Source organism: Mus musculus, chromosome 6, assembly GCF_000001635.26.
Source record: "Mus musculus strain C57BL/6J chromosome 6, GRCm38.p6 C57BL/6J".
NCBI classification, from domain to species: Eukaryota; Metazoa; Chordata; class Mammalia; order Rodentia; family Muridae; genus Mus; species Mus musculus.
This window is the reverse complement of record NC_000072.6, coordinates 34,400,930-34,424,696: the sequence shown is the minus strand read 5'-3', so window position 1 is coordinate 34,424,696 and position 23,767 is coordinate 34,400,930. Positions and strand designations below refer to the sequence as shown.

General features: G+C 42.4%; 1 protein-coding gene across 1 annotated transcript; it reads right to left on the bottom strand.

The window, feature by feature from the left end:
* Positions 1–1,559: 1,559 nt before the first annotated feature.
* Positions 1,560–12,335, bottom strand: Akr1b7 (aldo-keto reductase family 1, member B7). Its single transcript, NM_009731.2, has 10 exons — positions 12,222–12,335; positions 9,210–9,377; positions 8,463–8,579; positions 7,337–7,414; positions 5,581–5,703; positions 5,183–5,289; positions 4,697–4,778; positions 4,168–4,251; positions 3,552–3,634; positions 1,560–1,851 (listed from the first exon to the last, which is right to left on the bottom strand). Exons 1-10 carry the CDS (start codon positions 12,285–12,287, stop codon positions 1,809–1,811), a joined length of 951 nt encoding a protein of 316 aa, NP_033861.2. The 5' UTR covers positions 12,288–12,335; the 3' UTR covers positions 1,560–1,808.
* Positions 12,336–23,767: the final 11,432 nt, after the last annotated feature.

Below are 23,767 nucleotides of genomic sequence, written 5' to 3'. Positions count from 1 at the left end.
TGGCACATCTAGTTACACAGAGCTGCTGGAGTTCTGCCCTAGAAGTCACAGCCCTCTTTGTCAGCCTGCTGCCTTCTCTGTTTTGTAAACATCATGGGAGCCCCAGATCCCTCCCACCCACCCCCATCCCTACCCCCGACTTCTGCTCATTGTCTTGAATTTCCTGGTCACATATAGAGGTAGGTAATAAAAAGTTATTAAGGCTACTAAAGATGGCTCAAGATAATTCACTATTCTGATCTTTCAATATCATACAAATTCAAATCCCTTAATCAGCTATGCAGAAGGTTCCGCTGAAAATGTGATTCTTTCCAGGAACTATTGTTCATACTGATCACCACTTAGTTCTTGAACCATTTCCTTCCTTCCTTCCTTCCTTCCTTCCTTCCTTCCTTCCTTCCTCCCTCCCTCCCTCCCTCCCTCCCTTCCTCCCTCCCTTTCTTCCTTCCTCTTCCCTCCTTCCCTTCTTCCTCCTTTCTTTCTTTTTTCTTTTTTGCACTTAGACCAAATGTTGTGAGACGTTGGTCATGGGTGTTAGATTTGTAAGACACCAAGAGGTGCCATTCTCTCTCAATGACCGGAGGCACCTCTATGAATTTCACAGACTCTGCTGCTGCCAGCACCTCGCCCTCTGGCATGACAGCATACTATAGACAAGATGGGCAAACAACAAGAGGAGGTAACTGAGGACGTCTCAGGGGAAAGTGGAGGGAAGGGGTCAAGCGAAAGCTTGTGGAGAGAGGCCATCACTCCACAAGCCGTGCACTGTCCCTGAAAGCACCTTCCTTCCCTTGAAACTTGCTTTAGCCACAGGCTACCTGGGACCATCAGCAAGTTTTTGGCTCCCTGATGCCTCCTCTATTTCCTAGCCTGGGAATTATGGGATTTTTGGATGCAATGAGCTCACTCATTCGAAAGTATTTCAAATTGTGTCAGATGCTTTGGTGACCATGCTCATTAGTTTTTGTCACCTTGACACAAACTGAAGTCACCTAGGAAGAGAGAACCTCAGTTGAGGAATTGACTCCATCAGATGGCCTGTGGACAAGTCTGTAGGGGATTTTCTTAATTAGTGATTTATTGGTCTAGGAGAGCCCAGTCCTGTGTGGGTGATGCCACCCCTGGGCAAGTGGTGCTGGGTTGTATAAGAAAGCAAGCTGAAAGCCAGGCGTGGTGGTGCACGCCTTTAATCCCAGCACTTGGGAGGCAGAGGCAGGCGGATTTCTGAGTTCGAGACCAGCCTGGTCTACAAAGTGAGTTCCAGGACAGCCAGGGCTATACAGAAAAACCCTGTCTCAAAAAAGACCAAAAAAAAAAAAAAAAAAGAAAAAAAGAAAAAGAAAAGAAAAGAAAGCTGGATAAGCCATGGAACAATCCACTGAGCAGCATTCCTCCATGAGCTATGCTTCAGCGACCCAGCTCCTGCCTCTGTTTCTGCTATGGCTTCCTTCTGTGATGGACTACGGATGAAACATGTAAGACAAATAAGCCCTTTCCTCTACAAGTTGCTTTTGGTCATAGTGGTTATCACAGAAATGGACAGCATACTACAGGAATTACTATTATTGCTTTTTTATTGTTCTATCATTGTATCTTCAGTGTTACCATACTACATGCTCCTGATGACAAACATGTGCTCAGCCCTCGCTAGTGAGAACCGTTGCCCTTCGTTTCTCTGGAACATTTTCTTGCTCCTTGATGAACACAAAAATTTAAATCCTGCATTGCCAGATGGTAGCCTACATCCAGGTTGATTTTAGAGAGACGAAGGAATCTATCATGCACGGATCTCATCAAGCAAGTGGACCTCAGTATTCCTCGTGGAAAGGATAGTCCTCTTCAGTCCTTGCACTGCAACAACAAATACAAAGAAGAAAACAGTCCACAGAATCAAAAATGTGATCTGAGACACTCTTACGTGATATATTCAGCTATTTCTGTACTCTTCTGATCTCTTCCCCAACAAGACTGTGAACATGGGACATGGAGTGTGGCGCGGGCACACAACAGGACCTTCTCCCAAAATATCAGAGGAGTATTAAGGAAGGAAGGCCTGCGAGCTATCAGTCACTCGGTCACCAGTTCATTGATATCTTAAGGGATCATAAACAAGCAGACACACAACTAAGGGCCCCAGAACTATTGTCCAAACTCTGGCATTGCTGTGAAGCAGGAAATACTATTGAAATCAATAGATTGGGTATGAGTAGTAAATATGATACTAATATAAGCAAAGGGCTTAAAGTGTCTGCTGCATGCTAAACGAGAGAATTCAGTGAAGGTTGGCTGTGATTAATATTGTCATCCTTACTTTGTAGATTAGAAAAGTGATTTTAGAACATCACCAAAACTCCCCAAGGGCCCCAGTGCTAGTGAATAAGTAGTAGATTTTGGATTAGAACCCAGTGACAGTTGGCTTCTGAGGTCACCAAATTCACTAGCTTCACATATACTCCTAGTTGATACCCAACAGGCATAATAAACGCATGTCAAACCCTTGATTTTACCAAAATGTTAATTCTGCATGTGAGTTGCTCAAACAAAAGCCAACCACGCAAACAAAAATACAAAACCAGCTTCAACTGTAAATTTTGAGGAGGAAACTAAATTGATTGCATGTTCCCATTTATCTAGATGGTGGTCTTCCTCATCTCCTCCCCAACACCATGGTCCAGGTCCAGCGACTGTCATCTTTTCCATGGGTTACTGTCGTAGTCTCTCAACCCACAAGTCATTGTGAGCCTTTTAAGACACATCGGATCATACCAGCTCTGTTCATGGCTTATTCCTCTTTCAGGCCTAAAAATCAAAGGCCTGTCCATAGCCTTAACCTAAATCTCCTCAAGTTTCTGCGTTCTTACAATAACACTTATTCATTCCACAGTATTCTCAATCCCATTCAAATGCTCTAGCTACGAGAGCAGAGCATCTGCAATGGTTGCTATGATTGCAAGAATGCTATTTCCCTAAATAGCCATGTTACTCATCTTCCACTGTCTTCAACTGCCACTTTTTGAACAAAGCTTCCCCTGGATAGTCATGTATTAAAGTGTCTATTACAAAGGGCAGCTATACCTTTTGTCCTGCTTCACTTTTCTATATGGTATTTGTCACTCTCTGATTGGTGTATGTAACTGAGATCAGAGTTACTTCAGTTGTCCTCTGTAGAATATGAGCTTGGGAACAGGAAGCTTATAGTGTGATGTCCCAAACATGTAGACCATGAATGGCCATAGCACATTACAGGAAGTCACTGGGTGAATGAGTGAGGGAAGGAGAACTTGACTCCCACACAGCAGTGACAGCTCCTTTCTTTAAAATCCTCACTCTGTGTGTAAGATTCAGAAACTGAGCATCAGATGACAATGTCTCTGCCCTTAGTGAGTCCCCAGGACTCAGACTTTTCTTTTTAACTTTTCACAACTGCCAGAAAATAGTATTTGAAGACAAAAACCATCCCATAATCCCACATGCCTTCCATCCCTTCCTACTAACCCTTTACCCTTAGGGAGAGGCCTAATCAACCTCCTACTTAACCTGGTACCACTTACTCCAACAGGTCACAGGCCCTCCAGTTCCTGTTGAAGCTGAGAATGGCAGCCATGTCCTCCTCACTCAACTGGAAGTCGAAGACCTAGAAAGACAAGAGTTCCAAAACCACCCTTAGCAAGGAAAGTGCTGGAGGGATCTGAGGTGTTTCCCCTAATATGTCCATGACAAATACATTATTCTCTAAATTAAGAGTGAGTTATTTATAGAGTTTAGTGTTCTAAGAGGGAAGAGATTGGGTTGTAGGTGTGCTAAGTATGTATGCCTGAAGGGTGTCTCAGAGGACAAGTTTTCAAGTCCAGTCCATGTCTACAAGGCAGTCTTCAGTTGGCTAGCACAGCATTCCACCTATGATCTAAGTGCTCAATGGTAGGCAGTGGTCATCTCAGTGATATAAGCTACAGTTGTGATCAGTCCTGACAGGTTTGGCCGGTACCACCTGTGAGCTCAGTCATCCCAGCTTTCTAGCCTACAAGTTGACAGAGTGCTTGGAAGAAGGGAAGACACACTGTCAGTGAAAGAGTGGGATGAGAAGCTGAAGGGCAGGGAAGAAGAGTCCTCCTTCCCTCCTATCACCTGTTCCACTGAGGAATGTCAGATGTACAGCCCAGGTCTTACCTGCAGGTTCTCCTGTATGCGTGAGGGTGTCACAGACTTGGGGATCACCACCACATTCCTTTGGACATGGAACCGAATCAGAACCTGTGTATTACGAAGGGAAGGCATGTGCCCAGTTAGCTACAAGACCTTCTCCTTCTTGTAAGATGACAACTAAGTAACTGGCTTAACAACAGTTGATATTAACAAAGCCCTTCACCATTAGGGATACTTTTCCAGTTCCCTTCTTATGCCCCTTGATCCAAGAAACAACTAGGAATTCCTAACGAGGAGTGAGGAGAGTAGCCTGTAGTCATAGGCTTAGACCCTATATAGTTGGCGCTTGAACCCAACGCCTGAGGGTGTGGCAGGAATCTGAAAGACAGAGGCAGATCCTTGCTTCACTAATGCTAGCGGTATTTTCTGAAGCTCCCAACAGGCTTACACTTCCCATTTCTTCCTCTCCAGGGAATTAAAAGCAAGCAACACAGTTGTACACATGACTACAAGACTGGATTGCTAAATAAAAGGGGGAAATACTTTATTTTACCTGAGCTACTGTTTTCTTGTGTTTTGCAGCAATCTCTTTGATCTTGGGAATCTCCATTACTACGGGGTCTTCTGGCTTGGCACTAGACGAAGAAAGAGAGCTGGAGTAAAAATCACCATGGCTACTGTGTGCCCGTGAACATCCCTGCCAGGACAGCATCAAGGCTGAGCACTGCAGCATTTTTCCTCTGCAAGGCAGGCAGGAAGATCTTTCCCCCTGGATTCGTGCATAGGATCTAGTACTTTGGCAATTTGAAAATACTGCCCCAGCACAGGACATCAGAAATGGAATATTCCAGGGGATCAGACATGCTATCATTTTAAAAACACTTTACCCTGACAATCCCACTTGGGTTACCAACACATTGCCATTGGTATATTTTATCTTGTGCCTTGGAACTTACATACTAATAGAACAAATTACAAAATGCTAATTTTAAGAAGGATAAAAAAAAAAAAAGAAAGAACCAGTATGCTGAAGCCTTACTAAGGCCTGTCTGGGGAGCCCAGGGGACTGTAGGCTGTAACAGCGATGCCCTTGGATTGACAGTATTGGATCAGTTTTTCCTGGGTGAGATAAGGGTGGCTCTCAATCTGCAAGAGAAAACAAAAAAAAAAAAAAACAAAAAAAAAAAAAAAAAAAACAAACATCACCATCTCTAGGGAAGGAGGTCTTCCTGAATGGCTCAGCAGGAACTCCATACACATGAAAGGACCAACACAAAGGCCAAACACAACCCATGGACAGGTATGTATGCTACAAACCAGACCCAGAGACCTGCCTCCCACCTCCCTAAGCATCCTGAACATAGACCTCTGAGAGGAGACTCTGCCTCCCAGTGCTGAAGCAGGCACAGAGCAGGACCCACCCCAAACAGAACTTACCTGGTTGGTCACTGGCTTATGTTTTAGTCCAGGCTTGTTCAGGAGCCTTTCAATCTGGAAGTGGTTGAAGTTGGAGATGCCCAGAGCTTTCACCAGCCCCTGGTCCACCAGTTCCTCCATGGCCTGCCACAGTGAAGAATATCATTTAGATGGCTCTAAGAGGATACAGGGATGCTGGCGTGCTTAGTCCTTGGTAGGAGGAATGGCTCCCTCGTGGCAAATTAAGTGAAGCACTAAAGGAGAATTTTAGTCTAGACTGTGGTGCCCTCATGGCTGCTTCCAGCCATCCTACTCTTCCCCAGCTCAGATGTAATGAGGAAGGAGAAGTAACGGTTTTATATGCTGTCTGCTCATAGGCAAAAGTGACCCAAACTGAGTGATGTAGGTTATCCAGGAAACAGTCCACAGTGTAAGGAAAGGAATCGTCCCTGTGGTCTCTCTTTGGTTTTTGATTTTTATTTTGTGCTTATTAAGGGTTGAGTCTGTGGTCTCCTATGTGTTAGACAGGCAATCTGCCGTGAATCTGTATCTCTAGTTCCTAACCCCCTTCATTTTCCAATCTTGAATAGGATCTTGTAAGGGTTGGCCTTGAAGTTACTCTGAAGTCCAGGCAGGATCTGAAATGTGATCTTTGTGCCTCAGCCTCTCACATAGCCGTGATTGAAAGCATACAGTAAGGATCACCTTGCAGACAGATGGACCCAGGCAGGGGCACCCAGCCAACCCATATCACATCCACCCAAGGATCTGGAGTTTATTTTTTTATTACTTAAATACATTGAGCTTGTTTTAAACTTTCCCAAAGATAATTATCCAACCTGATAGTGACATTGAATGTGAATTTATAATTATTCATCCATTCTAAGTTTCTGTTTATATGTGTGTATACATATGCATATACATATACTACATATACATCATATTGTGCATGTGTATATATATATATATACATATATATATATACATATACGTGTGTGTGTGTGTGTGTGTGTGTGTGTGTGTGTAAATGTATACAATGTGCTTGCTAGGCTGCCTCAGCTTATTTGACATCAATTAGTACATGGATGAGGGAGGAGAGGAAGGAATCATCTTAGCCCAGGAGAGTCATTGGGAGGAGAGTTTAAATTGAGCCTGAAAAAAAATTGACATGAAGAAAGGTAGTAAAATCATGCACGGATGGGGGAGGGACAGCAAGGGCTTAGAGGCAGGGACGAGCAAGGAGGGTTTAGCTGACGCGTGAAATCTCATCTTTGGCTACAACTTGGAATACTCTGAGTAAACTTTCTCCTCCAGCATACCTAAGAGCAGTCATGTCCTTCCTTTTTATTTTATTTTTCATTTACTGACATACTTGATCCTTCTTGTATCTATCAGAGCCTCTGACTTGCAGTAAGGTTTTGTTTGTTTGGTTGGTTGGTTTTTTTGTTGTTGTTGTTGTTCCTGAAAGTGTTTCATGGGGCCAGGGAAATGTTTCAGTGGGTAAAGGTCCTTGCTGCCAAGCTAGATGGTCACAGTTTCTTCCTGGAGCCTATGTGATAGAAGGAAAGAACCTACTTTGGGTAGCTGCCCTCTGACTTTCACAAGTAGCTCCACAGACACCACTTTCCAGGACAGAGGGGGAACTAGAGAATAAGCATTCTGAAATTATATACAGAGCACTTGAGCCTTTCCATACCAGGGTGGAGTCTCAACAGCATCTGAGAGAAGATTTGTATTTTAACTTTGAGCAGCACACTTGAAGGAAGTTGGAACCTACCTCCCAGGCATCCAAGAATGTGGATTTACTCAGGAGAACTTTGCCTTTATTGTCTTTGGGTAATAACGCATTCCCAGCCTGTAAATGAGAAACAAAAATATCACCAGAATCGGCATTTAGTTACCTGGTCCTGTGAAGAGACGTCTCAGGACGGCGAAATAAGAAGTACCCATGTCAAATTCCAGAGAACTCACATAAAAATATAATATTCAAAAAAAATTCCTGTGTCAGTCTACCATGGGAAGTCAGTCCTCTATTTCTGGCAATACTCAGCTGGCTCCAAGTCCTCTAGTATATTATAGAAGCCATCACTATCATCGTGGAAGTTAACCAATGTAAACTTCAAGGTCACTAGGCAGAGGTTTTATATCAGAAGAGTATGGTTATCTGAGGAAGAGAGTAACCAGCTTCTCCTAACCTTGCAACCTGGAGAAGGCCTGAGTTTGGAGACCATGCCACTCTCACCAAGGCTGTTCATAAGGGCCTACAGCAAAAAGAATCCACATCCCTCCAGACACTATGCAATATTTCTTCAGGTTGGACTGGCTAACTGTCAATATCACCACACATGGAGGTCACTCTCTGGGCACACTTTGATTAATAGGAACTTATGCAAGAGTGCCCCAAGACATCCTACCAAGGGCACTCATGGGCATGCATCCAAGAGGAAGATGGCTGGCCAGTTGCAGCTTATCTGAGCTGGTAGAAGAAATACTGTTTCTTTCAAACACAATTGCAGAAAACCAAGCATGAGTCTCACCAAGTACCACCTGTTGCCTCAGCCTCCGCGCTGCACAGTCTTCTGGGGACTAGAGAGGTGGGTCAGAAGATGAGAGCACTTGCTGCTCTTGCAGAGGACCCAGGTTGGGTTCCTAGCACCCAGGTGGTGTTTCACAACCATCCATAACTCCAATTCCCAGGGATCCCATGCTCTCTTCTGATCTCCACAGGCACCAAGCATAGGCATGGTGCACACATATACATGTAAACAAAACGCTCATATACAAAAAATAGAATAAAACTCAAACCCAACCCCCTGCTTCATCCCTCCCCAGTGTCACAGTCTTGGCACCATAGCCACTTTGTAGCATCTCCCCAAAAATAGAAGGCAAAGAGCAGCTCAAACCTGAAATCCCTGTGGCCAGTGGACCAGATACAGGTCCAGATAGTCCAGCTTCAGATCCGAGAGGGTGTTCTGGAAGGCTTTCTTCACCAGGCTTTTCTCAAAGAATGTGGCCCACAGCTGCAGGGTGTAACAGGGGAGCATTAGAACTAGGGAGAGGAAGGCCACACATACTACAGTTACTCCTCCTGCTTGGAGATTTGTACACCCCAGGACCGGCTATTCACTTATAAGAAATACGTTAAGAAATGCAACGTATTTCTTATCATCAGCTCTTAGCAAGTCAACATCACTTCCTAAGTGTTCCCCTATGCTCTCGATATTGGGTTTGTTTCTTAGTCATTTAACTTAGTCGGCCGTTGACTAGAATTATTCTTGTGTCACATGCTTTTCTGTGGCTCTCATTTCTCAGATGGCAGGAGTTGTTTGTGGCTCTTCAAGTTCAAGTATTACGATGCAATAGGAGGGCTGGCCCTTTTTAGTACTCCCTTATCCCCAGGCCTGTCAGGCCCTGTGATGAATGGCAATGAGCATATACACATATACCTATATACACATATATAGGTGTGGCCACTCCAACAGTGGATGTTTTTGTGTGTGGAATTCTACCAAGAGACATAATGAAAGCAGGGAACAAAGGGCCAGGAGACATGCAGGCCCACAAAGAAAGGCGAATAAGCTCTCAAACCTGCCCCTACACAGATACTTCCACCTGCCTTGAAGTCTTGTCCACCAAGTGCATCATTGTACCTTGCTGACGATGAAGAGATCCTCCCGCTTCACAGCATTCTCTTTGATCTTCTCTTGGATAGCTTCTCCCACCTCATTCTCATTGTGATACACATAGGCACAGTCAATGTGGCGATACCCAGCATCAATGGCCGCCTTCACGGCTTCCTTGACTTGGCCTGGGGAAGACTGAAAGGCAATAGAAAAGACCATTAGATGCTCCAAGGCCTCTTCTTAAGGGCTCCACATAGACCAGATTCTGAAAACCACAGCCTTGCTGCAGTCCTGTTCCCAAGTGGACTTGGGAGAAGAAAACATACACTGAGGGGTTTCTCCCAGGAAAAGAAAAAGTGAATTACTTTTTTTATTTCACTAAATTTTTAGGTTATCATACAAAGTGATGGATTTCATTATGGCATCTTAATACACATGTCATTGTCATGATTCTGACTCGTGTCCTATTCTAGTCCTCCAGTCCAGGTTGATCTTGAAGTGCCTCCAGTTTCTGAGTGACAAATGACTCCCCTTGAAACTTGCAAGGCTAGCCTGAAAACTAGATTCTGAGGAGGAGTTCTCAGACTCCAGACAGTTAGAAGGATCTTTAAAAAATATATTATAGCAATGTGATTTGAACTCTGCTATGGTGCAGTATGAGGCTGAGCAGATTCCTCAATTTCCCTAAACCTTGACAGCAAAACATAGCAAGTTATGGGCCCTGCCCCATGAGGCCTTTGTGTTGCCAGCTTGCCACAAGATTGTGAAGATTTCAGCACATCACCTGGCACTTGCAATCCAATATGTAATCACTGTTTCAGAAAAAGAGCAAACAGGAAGATGTTAAATAGGCACTTCATTTCTTTGTCCTCAGTTTTAAACCTAACAGAAACTTTATAAAAATGGATTTTCCCCATATGGACTACAGAGAGAGAGAGAGAGAGAGACAGAGACAGAGACAGAGACAAAGACAGAGACAGAGACAGAGACAGAGACAGACAGAGAGAGAGAGAGAGAGAAAGAGAGAGAAAGAAAGAGAAAACAAGCCAAGGAGCCAAGGGAAGGAGCATTTGAAGTGGGTCACCTTCTGTCCTGACCTAACCAAGCCAGGTATTGGCTTAGGAGAGTAAGTACTCATCACGTACCTCTCTGCAGAGCATGGTGCTGCATGGCTGTAACACCACCATGAGAGGCACAAAGGTAGGAGGGCCAGGCTGTGGCTTTGAGGACAGCCTGGGGCACAATATTATCTCAGTCAATACAAAACAACATCTCACTGGATGTGGTGGCCCATGTTTTAATCCTAGCATTTGGGAGGTGAGTAGGAAAACCAGGAGTTCAGGGCCAGTCTCAGCCACATAATGAATTATTATAAGGTAACCAGGGCTGTGGAAGACTCTCAAACAACAGCCCATAAATAACTCTTCCCCTATTACTAAATCTAAAGGTTCTGTTTTTAAGCATCAAACCTTGAGAAGCACAGAGAGCAGAGATCAACAGCTCTGCCATCATGAGGAGAAGGAATTTCCAGAAACACAAAAGCACTGGGGCCCAGGGCCAAAGTGTCACCCTCCTGCTTGTCCACTGGTGAGCACAGAGTCCTTACCTCGAAAACAACTTCTTACAAATATTTACAAATGCTTTTGGAACTCTGAAAGTGCATTTCTTCTAAATTTGTCCAGGGTGAGTATCCTGGAGATTTGTAATTATTTGTCACCTTGAGGGAATGTGAAATTTCTACTCTGGTTGCAAGTCTCACCATTCTAGTAAGACCCCAATCTAATGTAGAAACAAAGAGAGAACCTACCCTCTGTGTAAAGAAAAGAGAAACAGAGGAAGACTGGAAATGAGTCTTGGACACAGGACAGATGGTGTGATGGTTTGTATATTCTTGGAGCAGGGAGTGGCACCGTCTGGAGGTGTGGCCTGGTTGGAGTAGGTGTGTCACTGTGGGTGTGGACTTAAGACTCTCACCCCAGTTGCCAGGAAGTCAGTCTTCCACTAGCAGCCTTTGGATGAAAACATAGAACTCTCAGCTCTGCCTGTGCCATGCCTGCCTGGATACTGCCATGCTCCCACCTTGATGATAATGGACTAAACCTCTGAACCTGTAAGCCAGCCCCAATTAAATGTTGTTTTTTATAAGACTTGCCTTGGTCGTGGTGTCTATTCACAGCAGTAAAACCCTAACTAAGACAGATGGGTTCCCAAACTACTCCTGAGCCAAGGATGAAGGCTCACACCTATAATCCCAGTATTCAAGAAGCTGAGGCAGGAGGATTACTCCAAATTTGATCAAGGTCATTTTAGGTTAGAGAGAGAGAAACCCTGTCTCAAGAAATCAAAATCAAAACTAAAAACAGCTCCTGGTTAACAAGCTGGCTACTCTCATGTTGTCAGTAATAGAAACAGCAAAGAAGGCAGAGTTAGAAGAAGATGGACCAATGTCAGACTTGTCCCAAGATTTCGTGAGAAATCTGTTTCACTGGGTACTGGGATGGGCCACAGAGCAACTTGCCAGTAGAGATTAACACAGCCAGGGCAGACTTTGAGCTGACTCCAATTCTGTGGCTCTCATGCTGCATGGGTCTTAAGGTGTGGGGGAATCACATGGAGATTTTGTAAACTGCCTGGGCCAGTCCAGTTGTCCTCTGCCTTTCCCACAAGCTCCCAGGCCACTCAGATGTTGGCATAGTCTTGCATCATAAGAGTGGGGTCATTAAGAACTCTATACTCTCTCTCAGTCACTCAGCCAGTAACAAACCAACAGAGACCCTCAGAGTCCCAAGGAAAGGCTTTCTAAGAGAAAACTTCCCTGAAAACAGTTTTCTCCCTGAAAAATTGTACAAATTTAAACCTGATATTCGCCAAGGAAGCTATTGTCATTTCTGGGAAAGGCTCATCTGCAACCCAAAGCAGCTGACAACAGGTGATAATGCTGGCCTTATCAAACCCAAGGCAGATAGATGCTCTGCACAGAAAAGAAAATGTCCAGACCTCCCCTCAAAGGCAGCAGGTGTCCCAAGACTGCACACTCACCTTCCAGGTGCCCAGGCCCACAAGGGGCATCTTGGCTTTGGTACTGAGTTCCACGAAGGTGGCCATGGTTGCTGCAGAGAGTTCTCTGAGTGAGCAGATGAAATGCCTGCTTTCTCTACAAGGAGGCTGGTGACATTTTTATGTCCTGGATAAAGGAGGCGGGCTCTTACCACATTGGCAAGCAGCCACAGCCAAGGGTTGGGGCATGAGAACAGGAACTTCATGTCAATCTTGTGCCACACTGATCATCGTAAACAAAGATTAAAGTCAGCACAGTGCAAAGGCTATCTGGGCAGAATGCATGCTTTATTGGGTATGCGGATCAGAGGTTTGTGAACCTAAGTGACATGGTTGAAAGGTCATCCAAGATGAACTGGTAAGTTTATTTGGGAAGGGTCATTGCCCTGGGAGTGGATATAACGCTAGTGAACTGCGTGGGTGCTCATGCAGTTTGAGGCAAATAAAAATGTCGAGGAAAAATGAGACATCTTTTACAGTAACTACTTTGAAATAACTGTCCTTGGCCACAAAACTAAGGGATGTCTGTTACAGAGGAAACTGGCAGGTGACCTTGTGGAAAGATTTTTTTTTTTTTTAAATGTAGGTCATGGACACCTTTCTAGAAATGCCTGTATCTGTGCGTTTTCTGTCAGATTGCAAGGCAAGAAGATTCCCTGAGGATGAAAATGACCTGCTAGCCACTGGGACAGGTTCTTTCCTAATGAAATTCTCTTTCTCCTTCCTTTGTTTTTCCTTTCTTCCTCGTTGCCTACTTTTCTTCTTCTTCTTCCTTTTCTTTTCTTTCAGATTTAGGGATTTGACCAATTGTGTTTTATAACGACATTAAAAAAAAAAAAAAACTGTGCCTGATTTGAAAACAATCTTTTGTGACTATGAAATGTCATGTACTCAACTGTGAAACGCAAGGATGGTTTATAAGGGTGAGAACCTGAAGCAGAATATCCCCATCACCTAAACTGCCATTCGCAGTGCTGTTTTCTTCTGTCTTTGCATATGTGTTTTATTAATAATGTCTCTGAGTATATATGTCTTAGTTCTTACATACTATACATATATTTTTGGAAGCTAACTTCATAAAACAAACTTTCTAAACATCTACAACAAGTCACTTTGACTTCATGTTTTGGTTTTGTTTCTTACTTTTGCATGTGCCCATGCACGCGTGTGCAGCCCTGTGGAGGCCATCCCAGGACATCAGATCCCCTGGAGGCTATAGGTGGTTGTGAGCCACTGGGTGTGGGAATTGAACATGGGTCCTCGGTTAGAGCAGCATGTTCTTTTAACCGCTAAGCCTTCTTTCCAGCCCTAAAACACCATTTTAAAATTACTTTTACCACATACATTTTAATGGTTGCAAAAGATTTTATTTTGTCAACATTTATTTGGTCATTTCCACTATTCTTAAATATTTAGTTTGTTTTCGATTGGTTTATAATAGGAATGAGTAATATCCCTAAGTGTACCATTGTAGGTATTTCATAGAAGTTCCATATCCCAGGACACTGACAATTACTGCCCCAGTATGTGCAGAGGGTTCCCTCTGTATTTCTTGAGTCTTCGCACATGGGATAGTCTACATGTGCTGTAGAATCTAGCTGAAAGAAGAGCACCAGCTAGCCACCACGTAGTTAGAATTGTAAAACAATGTCATGTACTGGCATACACTTGTCACAGTCAGGTAAATTGGACTCAGGGAGTAGGCTCTGTGGCTAGAGACTGGATAGTCATATGGACATCTCTGAAGCCTACACACAGGGCTCACCCCATCAAAGACCAGATAACTAGGCAAGAAAGCTAAAGATCAGGTAGAAATCATAGCCAAGCTCCATCTCACACTGTGACGTCTCTACATGTTCCCCTCTCTGAAATCCCACTGACACATGGAAAGAGAAGATCCTAAATGCATATATTTCAATCCAGAAATAAATGGGAGTAAAATGAAATACAGAAGGAGACAGGGTCAGGAAGTGAACTAGGTTGAAGCTTTATCAGTACTAAAGATCCTGCAGACTACTTTGCCATGGCTGACTAGAACATCGAGATTGTAGGTAGAGGAAATGCTAGACAACACAGAGCCCCGTTTACAGTCTTCTTATCTACTCTGACGTCTTCATGAACTTCCGATAAGACTTTTGGAATGTATCTCTAGACTGGACACATCGCTAGGCTCCAATCATCACCTGAAGATGTAGGAACGTCTGAGTCCTGTGGGGGAGAGCTCTCTGCTTTTCTATCACCCATTTACCTACTGACAATATGACCCATGTAACTGCTGTTGTTTTGATTTGTGGGTTTCTTGTTTGATCTCTTAAGATTTGTTTTTAAATTATGAGTGTGTGCATATGTTCATGAGTGCAGGTGCCTATGGAACCTTCAAGAGTGTGACAGTTCCCCTAGAACTGAAGTGATAGGCTCTTGTGAACACTAATATGGGTGTCAACCAAATTCAGGTCCTGTGCAGGAACAGCATTGCTCTTGACAACTGAGCCATCTCTCCTATACCTTTTTATTTACTTGAGACAGGGTCTCATGTACATCAGTCTGGCCTAGAACTTACCATGTTGCTCAGGGTGACCTTGAACTTTTGATGGTCTTATCTTCACATCTCACGTGCTAAGATTATAAGCATGCACCCCATGACTGGTTTAGGGGATGCTGAAGAGCAGACTTAGAGCTTTGTACATTCTATACTCCATCTCTTGAGGTTTCCACCACCCTCCAACAGAGCAAAATTTAAGACAAAGTCTTTAACATCTGGGTCTTCAAGGAACATTCTAGATCCAGACTATAGCAGAGTCCATGAAAGAAAAAGCTTTCAGAGAATCCAAGGGTCTTAAACTAATCCTGGCTATGTTTTGAGGTATCATAACACCAGGTAGCTAGAGTATATGTTGCTATATGGCTAAAAAAAATTCGGGGAAATGGCCATTCTTCCTACAGAAATTGTAAGAGTCAAAGTTATGTTTTAAGTTTTAATTGCTGTTCCTAGGAGATCCATAAAACAAAAATGCTTCTTATCTGAAATTCCCTTGCCCAAGGACAAATACTTCCTAAGATGCTGAAGGCTATTGTTTATATAAGATGACAAGCCTATATTTTCACTTCCCTGACAAGTTTGGTTGACCCAACTTCACTAGATGTGCTTGATCATCTGTAAGCTGTATGTACATCAGGATGTGTGCTTGCTCCTGGTTGGATGAAGGTGGAAAGCACATAGCCTCGTGGGTTTGCCTTTATAAGCACTTGACCAGTGTAGCTCATGGCTATTTTGAGGGAACTCTGGATGGATCTGTCCAGAGTCCATTGCCCTGGCCAGTATTTATTAAAGTTTGCTTCAAATTTGGCTCAAAATTGTGGTAGTAGTCTTATTCCTGTCCTGTGGAATTAATAAAATCTGACCTGTTAAGAAAAAAAAATAGGGGCTGGTGAAATGGCTCAGCAGGTAAGAGCACCCGACTGCTCTTCCAAAGGTCCTGAGTTCAAATCCCAGCAACCACATGGTGGCTCACAACCATCCGTAACAAGATCTGACTCCCTCTTCTGGTGTGTCTGAAGACAGCTACAGTGTACTTACATATAATCAATAAATAAATCTTAAAAAAAGAAAAAAGAAAAAAAATAGGTCTGAATCACATTGTCTCAGAGAAAATTAAAGCAATAAAGCTGCTGTAGGAGGGTTAGAAACCAAAGTAGAAATTGCATTCGCTTTTTCTAATTTGGATGGGAAGCTGGGAGAAGAGGGACTACGGGTATTCACTCCACAGGGAAAACTTAGGCAGCACAGCAGATAAATTACTGAAACCTGGGACCAAATGCTCCTTAAGATGTGGGATGCTAGGGGAGAGGCTCTGCTCTGGTTGGGTCAGGAAAGCCATTGCTGGCAGACAGCCTCTTGCACAGGCTCTTTTCCACACTGACAAGAATGGGTCACCTTGGCTTAGATTCATCTGTGTCTCTTCCTTTGAACCAGTAAATGAAATGTCGTGTCAGTCCCCAAAACAAACAATACAGAAAAGTGCTTTCATGATGTGGTGGTCTGAATAAGAACAATCCCTTTATGCTCACATGTGTGAATGTGAGTGGCACTACTTGGGAAGAATTAGGGGGTGTGGCTTTGTTGGAGGAGATGCATCACTGGGATTCATGCAGCTTTGACATCTTCAAGGTCCAAGCCAGGCCCAGTGTCTCTCTTCCTGCTGCCTGTATATCTGAATCTAGAACCCTCAGCTACCTCTCCAGCACCATGTCTGCCTGTGTGCTGCCTTGCTTCCTACCACAATAATAGTGGACTAAACCTCTGAAACTCTAAGTCAGTCCAAATTAAATGTTTTTTTTTAAAATAAGTTGCTATGATCGTGGTATCCCTTCATTGCAACAGAACACTGACTAAGACACAAATCACAAAATTTTATTAAAATCCTTAAGTTGTATCTATTCATGTATCAAGTTTTCAAAATTAATGTTGCTTAAGAGTAGATTTTCTAACTTTTAGATTCGGTGTGAAAGCATAAATTTTTATCATTATCACTACCATCATTGTTCCCTTTAGAAGTATGCTAAAGAGCTGGGACTAACAGATTTTAATTTATGGTACTTGGCACCTCAGTGTTCTTGGTCACATATGTTGTGTTCACTTAATTCATGTGTTATTCATTCCTGCCCTCAATGTTAGCATTTTTACCACAGATTTCTTTCTGATACTTCCGTCTTAGCTAGAGTTGCTTTTGTGGTAGACATCTCTGTCTCTGACTCTCCTCTTCCCAGTTTAAACATTTCCTTGCAAGGAAGCTCCTCTCCAGGTTGTAACGAGCAGCTTGGCGTAGGTCCCTGTGACGCTGCTTTTGATAAATCATCCTTTCTTTCCAATGCTCTCCCTGCTCAAGGCCGGATCACAGCCTCCGGGCCCTTTCTCTGAATAAAGCCAATTCCTGAAGAGTAATTATGTGGCAGTTCTTTTGTTTTTTTCCCTCTCGTGTTTAACAGGAAGCAGCCTTCGAGACTCACCTAGGCCTTCGGTTCGGTTCCTGCAGTCAGAGCAAACCTTCTGCTTTTGCTCTACTTTCCCCGAGACACATTCCAAAGTCTCACTTCAGCACGGAAATAATTTTTTTTTCTTTTTTGTAAGTAAAATTGAAGGTATTTGTTGAATGAAGGAAAGGTGTAACCATTTTTGCCAGGTAATGTGTACTTTGGAAACTTTTCAGCTCCGTTTCTGGCTGCTGACTTCTAGCGCTGGTGAAATAACAGCTCCTCTTTAAAGGAAATAAGATTTTCTTCTGCGCCAAGTCTGAATGACCTGTGGTGAATGACGGCCTAAGAATGACCGTGTCTGTTGTAGAAATTTACTTTTTGCTTTTGCTAAAAAAGCAAATGGCGTTCTATCACACATGTTGGCTCCTACCTATGATGCCATGCACTTAGGAGGCTGATGGAGGAGGATTAAAAAGTCAAGGTCATTGTTAGCTACAAGGGGAGGGCAAGGCCAGCCTGAGATAGAGTCCTTTGCTCAAAAGAATAAAGTTCAAGGCCATAGGGGTCTGTGGAAAAAGAGAGCTGCAGGCCAATCATAGCACTGAAGTGAGTGCCTCAAATGTTTAAAAATCAATTTGGAAAAGTTGCAGAAGCTCTGTGTTAGGGGACTTGCCTGGCAAGGAAATGTTGTGTAACTTTCCTCTGAGACTGAAACATTCCATCCTGCAGGAACGCTCCTTACCCAAGAAGGTAAAACAAAACAAAAGTAAAAACAAAAAAGAAAACTCAAAATAACTTCGGTCCTAAAACTGACCAAATTTGCTAGGCTCCTCCCTGCCAGAGTAAGTGGTAAGAACAGAGGGGCCAATCAGAGGCTCAGAGAATCCAAGCTGTAAACACTGAGACCAGACCTGACCGGAAGAAGCAGAAACCAGCTGCGCTGCCTGAGAGAGGCTTAGACCAAGCAACCACCTGAAGAGGACACACACTTCAAACTGTTGAACTGCCTGCAGGCTGTGCAGTGTGTTCCTGGTTCCCAGTTTTGTGCGTTGTCACCTGTGCTAAGCTGCGCTTTGGTGATGCAGCTGTCTCTAAGTCATCTCTGCTCCTGCAAATAATCCCTAAACCATACCCCGTAAGTCACCCAATAAAACTCACTGGCGCACCAAAGTGGACTTCTGTCTGTCGTGAATTCCCTACTGAGGCTGAGTAGATGTGTTGCATCTCCCCAGCAAAGATTTTGTTACATAATAGGAAATTGTGTAATTTTCATTCCTAGAACTAAAAAAAAGTTCTTTCTGTGCCCCATCCACCAGTGTATTATGTTTTGTTGTTGTTGTTGTTTAAGCTATGTGAGACATTAATGATGAGGTGAAGGTACACATAGGACTCTTGGGTCCCTGACATAGAAGATCAGTTATAACTTGGTGGATCAATACTGCTAAGAATCAGAAGATCACCCTTCTTACATGTAATATTTTCATATAAAACTTCAATGTTTTCAAAAAAACTTAGTGAGAGTGGCATTTGTTTACATTTATATAAAAACCATTAATGTATGCTTTTCTTAATTCAATATTTTTAACCATGTACATGTGTGTGTGTTGGGGGTGGTTATGCTCACATGAGCTCAAGTGCCTGAAGGGGCCAGAGCTAGAGCCACAAATGATGGTGAGCTGCCTGATACGGGTGCTAGGAACTGAATTCCAGCCCTTTGGAAGAACAGTATGCATCAACATCTGGATCTATCCAGCTTGATTAAAGACTGCTGGAATCTGGATCTCCGCACACCCTAACTCCATTTATTCTTGATTTTTTTCTGAGAATTTCACCCCAAAGTACTATATTTATAGCATTTTTACCCCTCCTTTCTCCTCCCTATAACTCCTCCCATCCTCTGCTTCCTCTCAAATTCATAGCCTCTTTTATTAATTATTATCAGTGTGTGTGTGTGTGTGTGTGTGTATGCATTTACACACAACTTACTAACTCCACTTAGCATTTGTCATATATATGCATGTGTCTAGGGCTGACCACTTGGAAGTAGACTCTTACAATCTTTCCCCCTCATCCTCCCTGAGCCTTCACTGTACTGAGTTGTAGATGTATCAACTGGGGTTGTGTACCCCATGGTCAATTGTTCTCTACACCTTGATCAGTTGTAAATTTTTGAAGTAGTTTCAACTGTTGCAAAAAGAAGTTTCTGTGTTGAGGATGAGAGCTATGCTTACTAGAGACGGCAGTGTAAGACTGGATCTAGGACTGGGGTGATGCTAGCAAGTGAGGTTCTGGGGGGTTCATTAGACAAGTCTAGTAGGCAAGCTGTGCCTCTCTCCATTTTTAAACACGGTAGTGATGAGTAGCTGTGGATAGCCAGGAACTCACTTGGTAGACCAGTTGGCTTTGGGCTAGTGATCCTCTTGGCTCTGACTAAAATCTCTATTGTTCACTTCTGGGATAATAAGAGTAGAAGAAAATGCTGCCATGGCTTCAGAAAACAGTTTCGGCTTCACAAAGTCTCTGAAAGCACCAAGCAGATCCCAGGCACTGTAAGTCTTCAGAGTCTAAGAACATAACTTAACTGCATCTAACTGAAACACAAGATAGGTAAGCCATGCTCTCTTATACCTCACTCAGTGAAGGGATGAGAGTGTTCTACTCTAAAGGAATAGTCATGGAAATTCTTCAAATTTCAGAAAGGTTTTGTCTGGGATGTAACTAGAATTTCTTAATCTTCAACTAGAAGTTCAATAATATCTATAGTTGCCATTATTATCTAATATAAGGTCTTTCTATAGCTCTGGCTATCCTAGAACTCAATATGTAGACCAGGCTGGCCCCCAGAAGTTCCATAATCTTGAGATTACACAATCTCAAGATTGGCTATTATCAATTTGAATGATTCCCCTACAAAGAAACTCCCCTGAAAATATTAAAACAGAGTCATCAAAGTAGATCTATGATGAGAATTTAGATTTTAGATTGTCCAAAGAGTCCTTGATTCATAAACCAAGAATTCTAAACTAAGAATTTACTTTTTACACAGTTCTCTCTACATAGCCCTGGCTGTCCTAGAACTCACTACATAGACCAGGCTAGCCTCAAAATCACATAGCTCTACCTGCCTCTGCCTCCCAGGTGCTGAGATTAAAGGCATGTGCCATCATGCCTGGCAGAATTTCAATTTACAAGTCGTTTTCAGTTTTTTCTCAGCTCCACGTAAGTTTTTCTATATTTTATTAGCAACATTTTAGAAGAAATACAAAGTTAAATAATAACAGGAAGAAGAAATAATACTTCAAGTAAACTAAAAATTATATAAAAATTTAAATGTATAGCATTTAATATAATTTTAAATAATATATGAATTTAAATCACAACATCACATTTGCAGAGGTCCTGCCTCACCATGAGGAGGATCCTGAGAAAGGTGGGAATGGGAATGGCAATGATTTAATAATGACTCAGAGTCAGTAGTAGATGCAAGCTGCTGGTGCCAGGTACTCTCTCTGTTCCCTGATGATTCTCAGTAGTCTTTATTCTTCAGCTTCAGTTTGATAGCTTGATTCTTTAGCTCAATTCCTTTATCTCAGAGAGCCTGAACCTAATCTTTTACTTATTAAAAACTATATCATCAAGGCCTTGGTCATTGTTAATAATTGTCAAGAATTCCTAGATTTACATAAAGTCTATGAGTCCCGGATCAATAGTCCTGTTTCCTTAGAGCAAAACCAAACACAAAACAAAAGTACATTTCCTTATGGGTTTACACAGCCTGTACTTTATGGGTAGATGGCCACAGCTCTTCTAGTTTTCTGATACATCCCTAGTCTTTAGTAACTGCTTCCATGTAAGAAAAGAAAAATAACAAACTACTAAAACTAAAATGATTCCTTAGAAAGTTTTGAATTTATGTAAGTAAAACATTAAAGCAGTTAACTCTCGCTAATATTTTTCCAGGCATTGTTATCTTCAGTTCTTCAAACAGAGAAAAACAGAGTACTAACTTTTTATACGCTTCTACATCATCTTTTAATTCTTTAATCCTCGTTTCCTTATCTTAGCAATTCCATAACCTCATGTACTCTCTTTCTAATACTATTTATTCGTAGATCATATATAAATTCCTCTATTTTCTATCCACACCCTTCCTTCCTGAGACCACTTTAACTCTCTGTCCTTAATGTCTCTGAATTCTTCCTGGTTAATCAATGCAGCCGTCATTGGACTGGAGGGTACTCATGCTTTCTCATGATTCCAAAATCAATGAGGCCAAGTCTGGAAATGAACCATTTCCAAAAAGGACCATGTAGGTTTTGATGGCCCTTACGATTATATTGTCTAGATCTTTTCCCATGACCCTGAAGGTCAAGCAGAAAGCCTGTTCCTCGTCCTCCACAGCCTCATGACCTCTTCCATTCCTCATTCCTGAAAACGTCATCTGTTTCATTTACTATGGCATGACTATCTCTGAGTAATGGGGGAAGTATATTCCCCAGAAAAAAAGGATGGAAAGTGGAGTAGTAAAGACAGCAGATCAACTATGGGGCAACACAGCCATCAGCATGGGGGTTATGGGATCAACAGCCTGGTGGTGCTCCAGGGGCAGGAACAATGTCACACCCCTCCTTACACAGCTATGCCGGATCCAGCACACATTTAAGAGAATGTACTTGGTAATATCTATACAACCAGGTGACTATTCTTATTCTCAAAAACATGTCCTTATAATTAATTGTTTATAATAATAATTAACTTTTGAAAGATTAAGACCAAATATATTATACTAACTTATTAATAGTAAATATTACATTAACTTTTACTATTAATCCATCATCTTGGATAGGCTACACATATTTGCTTTTGTGGCACTATTTTATGAAAATCAAATATCAAAACAAACCCATTCCTCTGTTTTGCAATGCTGCTATGGTATTTGTTTTCAAGACAAGCAAGTTTATGAGCTACTCCAAGCTTACAACGAGATAATGACTGCACTGTTTGTTTAGTGAAAGGTGAAGCTACTCGATCCTTTTCTGAAGAACCATACTTCCTAAGCTCTATTGATTTTCCTTTGTTGCTGCTGAGTTCCTGGAGTTGCAGTTCCTATGCATTTCTTGTGTCTGTTTTATTGAGACAGAGTCACATGCAGTCCACGGTGGCTTTGAACTAGCACTATGCCTTACGATGGATGACCTTAGACTCCTGATCCCCACGCTTCCACCTACTAAGTCCTGGGATTACTGATGTGGTCTGTTTCCCATCTCCCTATGTTTGTGTCTTTATATTATTTCTTTTTCAGCTTTCTATGTATGTTCCATAGCTAGCATAAGAACTTGTTCATAAAAGATGTCCATAATAGCCGGGCGTGGTGGCACACACCTTTAATCCCAGCACTCGGGAGGCAGAGGCAGGCAGATTTCTGAGTTCGGAGGTCAGCCTGGTCTACAAAGTGAGTTCCAGGACAGCCAGGACTACACAGAGGAACCCTGTCTCAAAAACCCAAAATAAATAAATAAACAAATAAATATTAAAAAAATAAAAATAAAAAAAGATGTCCATATTTTAACATTGTGTACGTAGAACCTTTCTGGATCTCTCGGTGCCTTGAGGATGAGACTTTCGGGGGTGGGGATTATTGTTCCATTGTCTCTATGCACCGTTTTTAAATTTTACTTTTTTTTAAAATTTCTGTGTGAATATCTGCAGAGGCCAGAAAAGGGAATCCTGATTCCCTGGAGCTGGAATTATGGGTAGCTGTGAAACTCCACACATGGGTGGTAGGGACTGAACTCTCCTGGAAGAGCAGGAAGGAATCTTACCCACTGAGCTATTCCTCAATTATACCACAGTTATACCACATTTTTTGCTTGTTGTCCACTTACATGTATGGAAGGATATAGATAGGTTTTTTTTTTTTAATGTTTATGGACTTTTGACTAAAGTATTTAAATTTAATAATATATTGTGGTGTGTGTTAAGGTTTTCCACCTGTAGGGACAAAACATCAAAACATCACGTCAACCGACTTCCATAAAGTTGACATCATCTACCATCTGGCATCTAACATCTGCTTCAAGTTCTGTTTTTCTCTTTGTTCACCACAGTTCAGTAAGTTTAGCATAGAAGGCTGCTGGACAGCTAAACAGATTTCATGCAGATAGGCGCTTAGTCACTGAGAGAAAAAAGGTGAGGGTGGAATTTTCATGCGTGAAGAGATCCTGAGGAGAGGAAATCTTTTGATTTTAAAGATTGCAATTCTAGATTCAGTTTAGTGATGGACAAGTTCTGACCTGATTTAAGTCAGCTATAACACTTGAGTAGCCAGCAACCTGTGGAAAGGATATAGGTATGGCCATGGTGTGACGTTATTTGGGGCTGACACATGGGTGATGTGTTTCTTTCTATTCTTTTGTGTTTTCCTTTGATACCTCCTCATTTGTTAATAAGAAAACAAAGAGTTAATAAGTGACAAAGAGTGGAGAGTATCTGTGCATTCTGGGTACTGATGTGGCTGGAAGCCATGCAGGCTTTCTCATCTCTTCCTTCTCAAG